Here is a 15944-nt window from a genome sequence, read left to right on the forward strand (position 1 = left end):
AATCTGCCTGTTTAATATATAAAGTCATACATGGTCTGGCGCCACCACCAATGAGTGATTTTATTAAACAAAAGTCTAGCAGTGTTGCCGGGTCTCGACTGACTCGAGCCACTGCTAGAGGTGACTGTGAACTGACATTCAGGCGGACTACCTTTTCACAGACTGCTCTGTCATACCAGGGAGTGACCTTCTGGAACAGTCTTCCACTCTCCGTGAGGGAAAGTACCAGTCTAAACATCTTTAAGAGTCGCTTAAGAGAGCGGCTGAGGGACACACAAACATGTGATCATGTCTAATACTTATATTTTTTATTTGTCCGGTAAAAGAGTTGGTACATTATTAAAAGGGAAACAACTGCTAGTGTAATGGGTGAATGTAATCTCACGACAGTCAGGGCATATGCAGTATCGAGGTTTGTGCAATACAATTGATGTGTTTCCGTTATTGTTATCTATGCCGTCCTCTGTGTCCGCTTTCCTTGACATTTGTTTGTGTTAGTATAATGGGATGACTGTTTTTGTCTCTGTCACATGACTTGTAAATACTATCTCTGTATGTTTCCACTACTTTGTGTCTAACATCAACCTGCCGGAGGGTCTGCAGAGGCATATTTACATTTATTGAAATGTTCATTAATATGTATTGCCCCTCTTCCTAAATAAATAAATAATATATATATATGATGTTGACTAGACGTGTGTGCGCGTGTGTGTGTGTGTTAAGCCCCAGATCTTCTTCAGTCCTAAATCCGCCCCTGCTACACGCAGAACAAAATCATTTAGCTTGGGCTGCTGTCGGTGTAGATTTCTAGGCTAGTGTACAAATACTTTCTCTCACTATCTGAAATCAGACATTTCTGCTGCTTTAATGACTGATTTCCCAGGAAAATGATCTGAGTGACAATTTTCTATATAGTAAATTGTATAAAAGAGCTGGTTCTTGCTGTCTCCCTCTACTTCTGCAGTTCCGTGGACGGTTGAAGTCCTACGAGAGTTTTTCTACTTTGGAATTCTACCAGAGATAGACCAAGTATTTGGCCTGATGCTGCTACTACTACAACTACTGCTACTACTACTACTACAACTACTTTGTTATTTACTTTTTAAAAGCAGAGTGCTCATATGTACCTCTTTAGATAATTTTTCAAGTTTGTTCATGAGTTTTTAAAGAAATAAAAGAATTATGTTCTGCTTTTTCCCCAATATACAAACATATTGAAAGAAGACAAAATGAAATCCAACTGAAAAAGGATTCCTGTTCAGTATAGTTGATGTAAAAAGTGAAAAGGAAAACGTTAAATACGTCCACTACTGTCATCGCAGCATATTTTAGTTCACTTCAACACAACACAGCAGGCAAAAAATATGTTTTCATACAAAATGTTTTTATTTTCATGAAAAATTTTAAACAAGTTTGTTAAAAAAATAACGTCTATCTTTCATCAAACAAACAAGTTCTTGACTCGATCGTTTTCTAAGCTTTCACTGAGCATTGCACCACATTTTTAGGCGATAATAATAAACATAAAAATATATAAATAAAATAACCCGTGTTCTTGTTTGTCCTTCTGATTCTTTCTCTTCTTTGACTTGAACAAAAATGCACTCACTTTTTTTCCATAGTCATACTTCAAATAAAATCAGATGTGCGTCTGATTGTCGTACAAATAAATACAAAACAGGAATAAAGCAATACAAATGTATTTACGATTTCCCAGGTCAGAGGGAAAATATTCACGTCGTTACAGACTTCTAATCGTCCACCAAAGGGAAGCAGTTCATACGTGGACCTCATCGAAGTGATAGGAGAGGGACGGGTAATCCTGCTCCACTGGATGCTCGTACCTCATGAGGCAGGAGTAGTTCTCAGGCTCCACGTCCAGCTGCAGGTCCAGCCACTGCTTGTGAGGAGCGGCGTGCCACCTGGTGTCCGTCAGGATCCGGTTCAGAGCCATGATGTAGCTGAGAGCCATCTGCAGGGTCTCGTACTTGGACAGCTTTTTGTCCTGCCCCCACTGTGGCACCACTTTGCGTAGACGGTCAAAAGCTGTGTTCAAACCCTGCATTCTCTTCCTCTCTCTGGCGTTGGCAGCCATCCGTCTCCTCACCGCACTCTCGTACTTCTCTGGGCTCTTGGAGTCCAGCTCGGAAGACTCGGATCCTGAGTCGGTGCAGCTGGGTCGACGGGACTTCATGGTCTCTGATCGGGTAGGCTCAAGGCAACGAGAGATAACTCGGCCAGTGTTCGCTCCGAGGTTCCTCACAGGGCCTTCAGGTTTAAGGTCTCAGTGTCGTCCCGGCTGAACGTCCTCCGTGAAGAACATCTGAGTCCAGATACTGGACCGTCAAAAGTCCAAGGTGTCTGTGGTCCTGGAGATGATGAGGCAGCTGCTTTTATAAAACAACAGAGTGGATGAACAGGTGGCAGCAGGTGGAGTCTAAACCCTCTCCACCCCCACACCCATCCTCTTCATCAACATTGTCCTTGGAGAAACTCCCTGATGCAGACTCATAAACACACACACACACACACACACACACAAACAAGACCTTAATGAAATTCCAATTATCTCGGGCTGGGCTAGCTGGCCGTGGCTTCACTCGCAGCCATGTGTCACAAACACCAAAAGTCCACCATCTGGTAGCTCGAGCGACTCACCCCAGCTGATGGGACAAACAAACATGCATCAAAGTTAATCCACGGTTTTATTTGCGTTGCAATATTAGCTCATACTAAGTAACACTCTAAAGACAATATCGTGTTGATGTATAAAAATGTACTTAAATGTTTAAAACTGGTTATCTGAAGATGTGAGCAATTAGAAAGTAAAACCACCAAGAATGAATCGTTCCGCTCCTGCAAAGTGCTCCGCCGAGTGATGGCTGCTGGTAATCTCAGATTAGCCCTCGGGCAACAGGAGAGTAAGTGAGGCCTGTAACCTGAGGGATTTAGTTGAACATCAGGGGATTACAACTTTCACTCAGTATGGTGTGAAGATTACTGCTCAGTTTACCGTTTAGAGGACAGAAACTCATAATTAGGTGTTTTAATTGCTTTTGGGCTCGGTTCTTGGTGAATCCATGTTGATGGTTCTACTTTGGACAACAAGCCAGATAAATAATTGATCTAAGTGGTCTGAGGAAAAGCTGCTCGTCCTGTCTGCTGATGTTGAAGAGAGACAGAAAATACGTTTTAAAAAATCACAAAAATGTCATCAGATTTTTGCCTTTTTGATTTAATTAATGCATCACATAGAGATAAAAATGTACTGTGTTAATCCCATCAAGCATCCTCACACAAAGAATTATTTGTAGGAAGAAAATCCTAAAACAAACTTATACGGTGCAATTTCCACAGTTTTCTTCAGCTTTCATGTTTAAACGTGTCACTTTTATATTTATTTAGATGTTTTCTTCTGGTGTTTTTTGTCAGGAGGAACTTGTAGCTCACATCGATGTTTATCGACAGATCCCAGGCTTGGCTGGAGAAGCAGGTTATGAATGATTAATCATCTAAATAGAGCCTGCCTCTGGTATTGGGTCATGCACACAAGCTGGTCAATCTGAGATTGACTGGTTTGCTGTGCAGTTAGGCATATAATCCTATTCACCAGTTGGTTCATTTATGCACTTTGCCAGCTGCTGCTTGCCTTGCCAGGCCCTGACGTCCCCTCTTTTCTTGAAAAGGGAAGAAAAAAAACACAATACTTTCACATGATTGGCTTGTCTGGGCGCTGATGGCTGAGCCATGCCCTCTGTCAAAAGCCATATGTCACAACATAAGAGTGACCGGGCCGCTCGGCAGCAGACTCCTTCGCTCTTGGCCCCGGATCTCCGTATGGAGGAGTGGAGATTAGAAGTGAAGCGTATGTTTTCAGCGCAGGAGAAAGTGCATAAGAGGATTATTTCTGGTTTGGCTTAATAAATCTCATTATTGAGTCACACAAACGGCAGAAACACACGCATATTTACTCACTACTTACAGACCCAAGTGTAGTTTTCAGTTCTTTTATGCAGTGTGAGATGAAGTGAAAATATTTCTGTAACAACAATTAAAGCATCAGGTGGGGTCCAAAATGTGTATCTTTATAAAGTTATAAATAATAATGACTGTCTTACTCGCTGTAGATGGCTTTCTGAGCAGCCTCGGCTTTTAAAAAAAGTTTGAGAACGTGTTCTCATTCACACACATGACCCGGACAGGATGTCTCACAGGTAGTCTAAAAACCCATTTGAGTCTATATGGGCCAAACTCAAAAAATTAGAATATGGATAAAAAGTTCTTTTATTTCAGTAATTAAACATAAAAGATGAAACTATTAGGAAAATGCGATAAGGTTCAATAATCTAGACTCAAAGTGTCGGACTCTAAGCAGCTGATGAATCCAGAACTCCTGCAGAGGGTTCCTCAGCCGTTAGATCAGGGGTCTAAGTCAGATTATTTTCCCAGCAGACACCATGAACCAGATGCTCTTGTAAAATAAAGTTCAAGCCTTATTGTATCTTCATTTATTAATATTTAAAATGGTTTTGTTTCCCATCAAAACTGTTTTGAATATAGTTTTAATTGTGTTTGGAGAACATAAACAATTATTGATATTTGGGTTGTGAATTTTGCTGTTCGAGCCACGTTCCTGCCCTCACCTATGGTCACGAGCTTTGGGTAGTGATCAAAAGAACGCGACCATGGATACAAGCGGCCAAAATGAGTTTTCTCTGCAGAGTGTCTGGGCTCTCTCTTAGAGATCAGTCATCCGGGAGGGGCTTGGAGTAGAACTGCTGCTCCTCCATGTCGAAAGGTGCCAGTTGAGGTGACTCGGACATCTGGTCAGGATGCCTCCTGGACGCCTCCCTGGTGAGGTTTTCCGGGCACGTCCAACCAGGAGGAGACCTAAAGGAAGACCCAGGACACGTTGGAGAGACTAAGTCTCTCACCTGGCCAGGGAACACCTTGGGATTCCCCCAGAAGAGCTGGCCCAAGTAGTTGAATAGAGGGAAGTCTGGGCGACTCGACTTGGGCTGTTGCCCCCGCGAACCGACTCTGGATAAGCGGAAGAGAATGGATGGATGGAATCTTGCTGCTAAGCTCCAGAGTTGTCCAATTCGGGGACATTAGAGCTCAAAGGGTTGGGGGGCTTTTGCACAACATTATAATTTTTATGAGCTTCACCTGTAAAAGAGCAGAAAACGGATTTGGAGTTTGGACAAATGGAGTTTACATCATACAGGACTGATGGGCTAACGGCTAGTTCGAACAGAAAGCTGCCTCTGCTCAAATCCGCAAAATTCCATAATATTCCATAGGGAGCCTAAGTCACTTCTGCATCATGGGTGTCCGGAAGAAAGAAAAAAAATGAATGCAAGTCAGCGGGGCTAAAAACGCTACTTTCTAACCCGGTTGCCTTACGCCCTGGATCACACAATTTAAATGAGAACTAATGATGGGTGTTTCGACCACGCCAGTCACGTACTTTGAGCTTTATTAGCTTGCAAAAGAAGAAGAAAAGATCTTTTCTATAGCGCCTCTCAAGATAAAAATCACGCTTCGCAAAAAAAAAAAGTAAAATATAAAAAAGAATTTAGAAAATTAAAAAATATATATTTAAAATGAGCAAAAATAGACAATTGTGATTAAAAATGTAAAGAAAGAGAGAGTGAATATAGGAAAGAGGAAAATTAGTGGAACCTGAGGAAGGTGGAATCGGTAGGGAGAGCAGAATAAAGAGAGAGCCATCCAAAAGCATGAACAAGTGAGTCTTCAGCTGCTCTTTAAAGGAGACCACTGAGTCCACTGATCTCAGGCTCAGGGGGAGAGAGGTCCAGAGTCTGGGGGCCACAGCAGCAGATGATCTGTCACCTTTGACCTTTAGCCTGGTGTTGCACAACCAGTAGGCTTTGATCACTGGACCTCAGGGACCTGCTGGGGGTGTAGGGACTTATAAGATCACCAATGTAAGATGGTGCTTGTCCATGTAAGGCCCTATAGACCAGAACCAGGATCTTGCAATGAACCCTGAAGTTGACTGGCAGCCAGTGAAGCTGGAGGAGAAGCGGGGTGATGTGGGTGTGTTTTCGCAAATAGCATGACTACAAACTAGAAATCGGCACGTCGCATATGTGACGTCACCACAGAATCTCCTCTCCCCTAGCGTAGCTGCTACTTACCACATGACCAGATTTATGGTGGTTCTTTCCTCCCGTGGGAACTTTGCTGAACTTACAGCCCTTTTCCCTCAGTTTTCTCCGTGTCTGGTTCGACGACGTTGCTTTCGTGAAGCGCATTTGTAGTCCTGGAGTTATTTTCACACAAAACCTAAAATATCGTTCCCCCCGTTCGATAATAAGCGCGTTCTTGGTATCAGAATGTGTCTTTAAAATTCAAGGACATCAGATGTGAAATCTATGGCACAAAGCGAATTTAGAAAATAGCGTTTTTAGCCCCGTTGACTTGCATTCATTTTTTCGTTCCTCCGGGGACCCGTGGTGCGGAATTAGGCTCCCTATAAATTTTTATCAACTATAATCTAATCATCATTATTTAATAATTTATCCTAGTTATCTATAGGTGCACTAGTAAAGCATGATGTTTCTCTGCCTTATTCTCTGCTATCCAGCTGCCGTTAGCACCCACATTTAGCTGAAATTACTTTGAAAATGCTCTCACAAGTTTTAGATTGCATGTTGCGTCATTTAGGTAAACAAACAAGATGTGAGTCCAATCGACAGCCTGACATAGAGTGGTCAGGGTTTCACCGTCTATTTTATCTAAGAAGCTAATGCAGGAGATAGGTGTAGGACAGAATTGTTACGTTCAGCCTGGATGTCTGAGTCAGCGATCGTTTTCATAAATAATAAGTAAGAAGTGGTTTCTCAGTGAAGGACGTCTTTAAGAATGACTGAATCCCCAGGAGATCCTGCCAGAGTAGGAAACAAAAGTCTGAACTTTTCATTCAGTCCCACACACACACACACACACACACTGACCACAGCATCTAGTTCCTAAGTAGTGCTGACAGCTGGTTAGATGAGGCTTTGAGTCTAATTAGGTCACATAAGGTGAATGTGATTTTCTGCCTGTTTGAACTCTCATCGTCTTCAATCGAGCTCATTAGCGACATTTCCAAGTTTTCCCGTTTGTTTTGAATTCAGAATCGGTTTAAGCTAATAAGGCTCTGGTTACAGAAAGCAGATCAAATGCGTCACTCGTTGGCATAAATATAACTTTATTCTAAGACGGACATACGTATCTTACAATGTGCAACTTTACATAGGAGATTTAAAACATTTGTTTTCTCAAAGATGTGTTTCCAAACTGTCTTGAATTTATTAAATCAATCCCTGCGTGAGCTTTGTGAATTAAAAACAAACTCTTGGAGGGTTTTCGTTGGTTTTCAGTCCAAACTGACTTATTTGCTGCGTGGAAGGATAGAAATGTTTGTCAAAAAGAAATAAAAGTGATAAAAAGCAGTTTTGTCTGCATTTAAACTAGAAGCCAGGAATCGAGCTGTTTTTCTAAAAGGTTATACTTACATTTCCGTCAGCCACAGCATTCATGATTTCGATTGGATTCCATATTTTTCCAGCAATTCAAATCTTTAAAAAAAAAAACATCAAGAAACTCCCTAGAAAAATTGGATGTTTTACTTTTTCTAATTTAATTCTCGTAAGTTTTTATGTGTTGATGAAGAAGGGTGAGTTACGATAGAGTTTTAAAATCTGAGAAATCAAATCCAGAACATTTAAAATGTTCTGAAAAGTCTGTTTCCACGTAAAATCAAAACAGTGTTGAATAACAACCCGCTGTGCAAAGACCGAGTTTGGACGTCCTACAGTGCTCTGGACCAACGGACTCACAGACATGATCTGCACGTCCATGCGACATTGACTGCAGGGAAATGAAATAAAGTTGAAAAGTATCTACCAGTGCAGCCTTGTGTGTTTTTTGCAGTAAAATTAAGCGGCACCATTTGGATAGCAGACATGATCGAGTTTAAGCAACCATAACAGCCGAGTAGGAGTCAAAAACACACGAGAACCATTCAGAAACAAAACCCCACCTGTGGCTCATCAAGTAAGACTTTGTGAACCTTTTTCAAAAACTTTTTTTCTGTAAGTTAAACTTTCTTTAAAGGATCTGAGTAAACAGGAATGGTGACAACCCCACTACCAGTGCTGGCAGCTTTATCATATGAAATGTTTGCTGCTCTAATCTGATTGCACCACTTCAAATTCATCACACAAAATCTGATTTTTATTGTTTTTCTCGTATTGTTTGAGCCTCGGTGAGGTGACACGACATCCTGGAAGGCCTCTGAGAGACACCGCGCTGCAGACTGCTCACAGTTCCTCGCCCTCTAGTGTGGCCTCAGGAGGCGAGCTGGCGAACAGGATGGGGCTGGTGTCTGATGTGGGGAAAGCTGACTTAATGTCGAGCCCCTGGCCTGTCAGAACGGCGTAGCGGCTGCTCGTTCGCTGAGCTTTCCTCATGGGTGCTGGGATACTCTGATGCCACTGTGCTGAAGATGCAGCAGCAAGCTATTATTACTACACAAGGAGTGGATTTTCTTTAGAAACCTGACAGTTTACACAGTCATACATAGTATTTACCATAGATATCAAGTCTGCAGGTGCAAGATACTATTCCAGCGTCATTTTTTGCTGACACTGTGTACCAGCCAGCATCGTCTTTTGTTGTTGGCTGGATGAGGAGACAAACATATCCAGCGGTGTCTTGGGTCATGCTAAAAAAAAATATATAAGAAAAAAAAATCTGTTTCACTGCAATAGAAATCAATTGATCAACAAGACAATTTCATGAGATTTTAAGGAAAATTTGAAGAAAATATATATAATCTTTATTTTAGACATCCCTATGGTGATAATCTGGGACTTACTTTTTCCATCTCACTGGGTTACTATTAAGATTACTATGGTAACCACCAGTAGCTCATTAGGATCACCATGGTGACCACTCATTAGGGTCACTATGGTAACCACCAGTAGCTCATTAGGATCACCATGGTGACCACTCATTAGGGTCACTATGGTAACCACCAGTAGCTCATTAGGATCACCATGGTGACCACTCATTAGGGTCACTATGGTAACCACCAGTAGCTCATTAGGGTCACCATGGTGACCACTCATTAGGGTCACTATGGTAACCACCAGTAGCCCATTAGGGTCACCATGGTGACCACTCATTAGGGTCACTATGGTAACCACCAGTAGCTCATTAGAGTCACCATGGTGACCACTCATTAGGGTCACTATGGTAACCACCAGTAGCTCATTAGTGTCACCATGGTGACCACTCATTAGGGTCACTATGGTAACCACCAGTAGCTCATTAGGGTCACCATGGTGACCACTCATTAGGGTCACTATGGTAACCACCAGTAGCCCATTAGGGTCACCATGGTGACCACTCATTGGGGTCACTATGGTAATCACCAGTAGCCCATTAGGGTCACCATGGTGACCACTCATTAGGGTCACGATGGTAACCACCAGTAGCCCATTAGGGTCACCATGGTGACCACTCATTAGGGTCACTATGGTAACCACCAGTAGCTCATTAGGGTCACCATGGTGACCACTCATTAGGGTCACTATGGTAACCACCAGTAGCTCATTAGGGTCACCATGGTGACCACTCATTAGGGTCACTATTGTAACCACCAGTAGCCCATTAGGGTCACCATGGTGACCACTCATTAGGGTCACTATGGTAACCACCAGTAGCCCATTAGGGTCACCATGGTGACCACTCATTGGGGTCACGATGGTAATCACCAGTAGCCCATTAGGGTCACCATGGTGACCACTCATTAGGGTCACGATGGTAACCACCAGTAGCTCATTAGGGTCACCATGGTGACCACTCATTAGGGTCACTATGGTAACCACCAGTAGCTCATTAGGATCACCATGGTGACCACTCATTAGGGTCACTATGGTAACCACCAGTAGCTCATTAGGGTCACCATGGTGACCACTCATTAGGGTCACTATGGTAACCACCAGTAGCTCATTAGAGTCACCATGGTGACCACTCATTAGGGTCACTATGGTAACCACCAGTAGCTCATTAGGGTCACCATGGTGACCACTCATTAGGGTCACTATGGTAACCACCAGTAGCCCATTAGGGTCACCATGGTGACCACTCATTGGGGTCACTATGGTAATCACCAGTAGCCCATTAGGGTCACCATGGTGACCACTCATTAGGGTCACGATGGTAACCACCAGTAGCCCATTAGGGTCACCATGGTGACCACTCATTAGGGTCACTATGGTAACCACCAGTAGCTCATTAGGGTCACCATGGTGACCACTCATTAGGGTCACTATGGTAACCACCAGTAGCTCATTAGTGTCACCATGGTGACCACTCATTAGGATCACCATGTTGACCACTCATTAGGGTCCCTATGGTAACCACCAGTAGCCCATTAGGGTCACCATGGTGACCACTCATTGGGGTCACTATGGTAATCACCAGTAGCCCATTAGGGTCACCATGGTGACCACTCATTAGGGTCACGATGGTAACCACCAGTAGCCCATTAAGGTCACCATGGTGACCACTCATTAGGGTCACCATGATAACCACCATTGGCTCATTAGGGTTACAAATGGTACCCACCAGTGGCCCATTATGGTCACCATGGTAACCACCAGATTGGAATTCTGTGAGACAGACTCCCCACTAACCTTATTCTGTCTTTAGTTTTAGAAATGGTCTCGTTGTCTTTCTTCCAGAAGATGACTGGATGAGGCATTCCCGTCACGCGACACTCCAGCCTTACTGGTGTCCCCTCAGGAATCCCCACGTTCTGCAGCTTCTCCACAAACCGAGGTGGTTGCTTCATTTCTTTCTCTGAGGTAGACATGATACCACTGGTATAACCTGCCAGGTTTTTTTTACATCTTTTTCAACACTTACTTTTATTTTTCTGGTCCTCACCAACAACTTTTAATTCTAGACTAAAAGAGCTCTGCCCTGCTTTATTGCTTGCGATACATGTGTATGTGCCTTCATCATTCTGCGTCAGGGGGTCAATGACCAGGGAGTGGATTCCGTTCTCCCGGACCAGCATCTTATGACAAAGGTCAGGATAGACTGGCTTCCCATTGACCAACCACATCAGCTCAGGGTTGGGTAGGCCACTCACCTGAAAACAAACAACAGTCAGTAAAGGCAAAAACCCTTTGAAATTTTTAGCCAAAAACAAATCAAGTAATTTTTCACTTCAGTATTTTATAACATTTTTGTTAGATCTTTTTATTTTTTACTTAAGCATCAAAACAAGCCTTGCATAAGATTCAAAGAGAATTGTTGACAATTTTGTCAAGTTGATGCAGAATAGAATGAATTTTTGCAGTGTTGGCCCTTCTCTTTCAAGACCTCAGCAGTTCACCCTGGAAGGTGGTCAACCAGCGTTGGGTCCTGACTGATGGTAGCCCAATCTTTACTAATCAAAATTTGGTGTTTGTCTGAATTTATGGAGGATTTAGTTCCTCCAGCTGCTTTTTATGGATTGACAAAAAGTTCTTGTGAGATTTCTGAATGTAGTACCAAAATATTGGTGCTTTCTACTCATTAGCCACTTGGTTTTGACTTTAGCCTTCTGGCCTGGTGCTCCACCATGCTAGAAAAGACATTGCCAAATTGTTGTTGGATGATAACGAGGAGTTCCTCTGGGAAGATGTTTAGCAACCATTTGATATTCATGGCAGTTCTTCGTCTATACTTGAGTTAGTGCACTTCCTTGGCTTCGAAGTCTCTTCAGAAAAAAACAACTTCCCTCCAGTGCTCAGCAGGCCAATCCCTGGACTTCTAGCTGTATAGCACCTTCTTAGGATTCCACAACCCCTCAAGGCGCTTCACAACACAATCAGCCATCCGCCCATTCACACACACATTCAAACACAGGTGGTGATGAGCTACAATGTAGCCACAGCTGCCCTGGGGCATGCTGACGAAGGCGAGACTGCCGGTCCCTCCCAAGCACACAACAGCAGTATTCTCTGACAGGATCAAGCCTTCCAATTACTGGACAACCCGCTCTACCTCCTGAGCTACTGCTGCCCTATGCTGCAGATAAAGTCACACCTGCCTGCTGCCATTTATCAATACGCTTTGCTCTAGTGGTTCCCCAATCCCACAACCGGATCTCGGTGCTTGCTGGAAATTCTTGGGCAATTTCCCCCCAAGTGGAGTAGAAATGGGTCTTTGGGGATGAGTTCATTTTCATGACTAAGAGGGACTTTGTTGCCTAATTTTCCTTCATCTGCTCTCCAGAACATTCATCATAAAAACGAAGGCGGCAAACGTAGTGGTATTTGTTTCATTCTCAAAATGTTTGGCCATGGCTGTACTCGTATTTGGTTTCAGATGCTGATACCTACTTTGCAGTCTAGTCTGCACAGCTTTCCCTCGTTAGCCATCATGTCTCCTGGAGCCTGGAGGAAGTGAGGCCGAAAAAAACGCTCCTGAGTTTGTTCACCTTCAACCTCTTGAACTCGAGTTCGCACCCTGATAAAACAAGAAGGTGAGATGAACTTGCGAAACAATCTTTCTCTTTGCATTGAACTAGAACAATGTCCTGACCAAGGGCATTGATGCATGGTGAAGGGCATGGACGTAATTTTCACTTTAGAAGTGGGGGGGACACGGGGGTGGCGGTGGGAGGGGTATCTATACAGTATGTTCTAATAGGAAACAGGCTTCAACACAAAAGGTTGTTTTCTGCTTGGTCCTAGAGCTCAACCAGTGTCAATTTAATATAAAGTAATATTGTTTTTGGATGGTAAAAAGTGCAGGGGTCAAAACTTGACTTTGGAAAAAGTGGGGGGGGGGGACATGTCCCCCCTGTCCCCCCTAAAGTTACGTCCATGGTGAAGGGGTTTGGATACTACCCTCAACCTCCCAACTGGGTCATGACAATCCCTCCATTGGCCTAAGCCATTTACTTTTATGTACTACAGGAAGTGCTGTAGAGGGACAATGTGTACCTTTATAAATCCCTTTAACTCGGATGTGCTCACCTCTGGGACTGAATAGGAGTCAGCTGGTTTCGAGGAGGTGCAGATTGGACTATCAGATGTCCAGAGCAGCTCATTCTTCCCTGTTGATCATTAGTGAAGCAAATCACAACCCAGCTAGAGCTTTCTGAGACGTAACTGTAACAGTAAGAGCATGAAACTAAGGCTGAAGCCGTACCTGTGGATTGGCTGCCATGACGGTGTAGTTGCCATCGTCATCACTGGTCGTGGACTCCATGTGTAGAGCGCAGGTCCCATCACCTTCTCTTATCTTCCTGTAATGGAGGTTTTTCCTCAGGATCTGCTTGCCATCCTTGAACCAATAAACCTGGTGAGAGACATAATATATGGGCTGTAAGTGACAGATTATTTTTTTGTTGTTAAGACAAAAGTTTATCTTCTCACCTTTGGAGGTGGGATGCCCATAACTTTACATGTGAATGTTACGGGCACGCCTTCAATCGCTTTGAAATTCTTCAGCTTCTTTTCAAAAATTGGCGCTATGCACTTGCCCGTTGGTATGTCATCATGCTGCACCTCATCGTCCGATTCCTCCACCGGCGTTCGTTCCAAACGGAACTCAATTTCACTCATCAGCCTGTGCTCAAAGTTGGATATTTTGTACTCCTGAAACGAGAATGCCGCAATGTCAAAATAGTGGCTGAAGTCCCGCGACCGTTTGTGCGATCCTCACATTAAAGGTGCTTGGCTTTTGATGTCTGCTGTAGCATGCACACACACACACACCAAGAAAGGAGAGGTATGCAATAACTGGGAACATAAAACAATGTGCATTCGTTTGCCGTCTACTGTAGCAAACAATGTCTTCAAAATAACAATCCGTTGCTCGGGTTTTGTTAAAGTGATGGATTGTAAATTTTGCAACAATTCCAAAACAGATTACTGTTTAAAATGTCGATTAAAACAAGAATTGAAAACCAGAGTTTGGTTCAGTGTCTCTGCCATTTTAGAATTGTTATTAAATTGTTTTAGCGGCACTGTGGGCCATTCCAAGGGCCGGGTCCTAAAATCTGTGATGCAGCCAACCTCTGGAGGGATCAGCTTCTGTAGATTTTTTGGGATTTTGCTCTTTTTTAATCTAATACAATAAAGTTTTTTAACATCAGGACAGAGGCAAGGAAGGTCAACTACAACACAAGGCATCCTCAGTTTCTCGCAAAAGAAGAAACTGATCCTTGTCCTACTTCCTTCCGGGCTAAGCATCTAAAGTTGGGTGGTGAAGATATCAAATTTAGGAGAGAGGTCGCAACGCCCCTTCCTCAAGTGAAACTCCATCTCCTCCTTGGAGATTTGATGGCTTTTTCCAAGCCAGAGAGGACATCAGTGAGTTTTAGGTCTTCCCCAGTGTCTCCTCAAAGTAGGAATGCCTGGAAAACATCCAAAACAAGGGGACCAAGATGCATCCTCCTTAGATACTAAAACCACCTCAGCTGATTTATATCGCTGTAAAGGAGCAGCAACTTTACTCGTCCAGCCTACAAAGGAAGTTTGTATCTGGGACCTTATTCGTTTGGTCGTAATCTGAATCTCTTGACCAAAGATTAGAGTTGGAATGTGGACAGGCCAGTAAATTGAGAGCTTGGCCCTTTGGCCCATCTCTTTCAAACCAAAGATACTTCAAAGACTCACGTCCAGCCCTGGTAGAGCCTTCCACCTCTGTCTGGTCGAGAATCACTCCCTTAGGTTTGGAAGGGTGCCCTTGAGCAACACACTTTGCCTTCCTTGCCTGCTGGTGGTTGGAGAGAACCGGTGGTGCCTGTGTGTATGGCAGTCCCACCTCTGTCAGGTAGCCCCAGGGCAGCTGTGGCCACATGGTGGTTCATCAGTGCTGGTGCGTGATCGTGTACGTGTGTGGATGAATGACTGCTTTGCTGTAAAGCTCCTTGGGGTCCTGGGACCATTTGAAGACATTTCTAGACCTGAGGTCCCCAAACTAGAGACTCTCTTTCCTACAACTTCACTCTAAGATTCCATCCATGAACACCACAAATGGGAGTCCTGCTAAGGGTCCAACCTGCACTGGGAACGAGTCCGATTAGAGCCGATGATGCGGACACAGTTCATACTTAGGGTAAACGTTTCATTTCGAAGTAGCTTAACAAAACTAGAAGCCTTGTTGCTCACTAGAAAAAAAATTATTTCCAATTTCAAGCACTGATTTCTTGTCTTTGAACTAATTCCAGATAAAATCTAAGTTGAACAGATGTGTGGACTGCTGTGTTCTGTTTCTATCATACAATTGACACAGCACCTGATGTTTATAGAATTTTGTTTTAAGCAAATTCATGAACATCTAAGAAGATCAATCCAGGTTTTGCTCATCTAACCAAATCCAAATAGGGCTCAGGGTAAAACAGAGAACAGAAAAATCTCCTGCTGAATTAAAGAAACAAAAAAAGTCTTAAAAACACCTTAAATGACCAAAATCTTTCATTTCTCAACCGATGAAAAATCTCCATGGACATTTTCCATCTGCTGAGCATTAGAAAGACACCAGATTCTCCTTTTTTCCCTGCATGAGATGTGACTAACCACAAACCCCTTTGGGGCAAATCCTCAACAAACATTTAGAAAAAAGCAGCAAGCTCTAGTGGGAAATATAAGATTAAGATTAGTAAATGAGAATATTCAAATTTTGTGATTCTAACTCTTACAGCCTTGAGCAATGCTTGGGATGGAAAGATCTTTGTACCTCATCATAGTTAATGACTGTAGCTTGGTTTGGTCCACGAAGTATGTTCGCTGTTTTCCCCTTATTACTCAGCTTCTACGAGAGGATAGGGATGAATGATGAACACCAACGACACACAAATGGCACAAACTCACACTGAGGGAATAACACACATGTCGTTAGCATGCATATAGTATGTC

General features: G+C 43.3%; 2 protein-coding genes across 5 annotated transcripts in view; both read right to left on the bottom strand.

Annotated features, from left to right (window-relative positions):
- Positions 1-1650: 1650 nt before the first annotated feature.
- atoh7 (atonal bHLH transcription factor 7) lies at positions 1651-2663 on the bottom strand. The gene is made up of 2 exons (XM_054749877.2): positions 2550-2663; positions 1651-2387 (listed from the first exon to the last, which is right to left on the bottom strand). Exon 2 carries the CDS (start codon positions 2192-2194, stop codon positions 1778-1780), a length of 417 nt encoding a protein of 138 aa, XP_054605852.1. The 5' UTR covers positions 2195-2387; positions 2550-2663; the 3' UTR covers positions 1651-1777.
- A 5565-nt stretch (positions 2664-8228) lies between these two features.
- mypn (myopalladin) overlaps positions 8229-15944 on the bottom strand; it is a 30994-nt gene continuing 23278 nt past the window's right edge. Inside the window, exons 13-21 of one of the 4 annotated variants that reach the window (XM_015943852.3) lie at positions 15766-15840; positions 13458-13679; positions 13231-13380; positions 13056-13135; positions 12417-12543; positions 10972-11179; positions 10719-10884; positions 8607-8740; positions 8229-8515 (exon numbers count right to left, since the gene is read on the bottom strand). In XM_015943852.3, the coding sequence (XP_015799338.1) occupies positions 8337-8515; positions 8607-8740; positions 10719-10884; positions 10972-11179; positions 12417-12543; positions 13056-13135; positions 13231-13380; positions 13458-13679; positions 15766-15840 (1341 nt within the window). In that variant the 3' untranslated portion in view covers positions 8229-8336. Of the gene's footprint in view, positions 8516-8606; positions 8741-10718; positions 10885-10950; positions 11180-12416; positions 12544-13055; positions 13136-13230; positions 13381-13457; positions 13680-15765; positions 15841-15944 lie in introns of all 4 variants that reach the window. The other 3 variants (XM_015943851.3, XM_015943854.3, XM_015943853.3) reach the window with 3 other exon arrangements.

This window comes from Nothobranchius furzeri, chromosome 12, assembly GCF_043380555.1.
Source record: "Nothobranchius furzeri strain GRZ-AD chromosome 12, NfurGRZ-RIMD1, whole genome shotgun sequence".
Taxonomy (NCBI): Eukaryota; Metazoa; Chordata; class Actinopteri; order Cyprinodontiformes; family Nothobranchiidae; genus Nothobranchius; species Nothobranchius furzeri.

Excerpts from the sequence above, each read along its gene's own strand:
- atoh7 (XM_054749877.2), bottom strand. The coding sequence starts at position 2,194 with ATGAAGTCCCGTCGACCCAGCTGCACCGACTCAGGATCCGAGTCTTCC.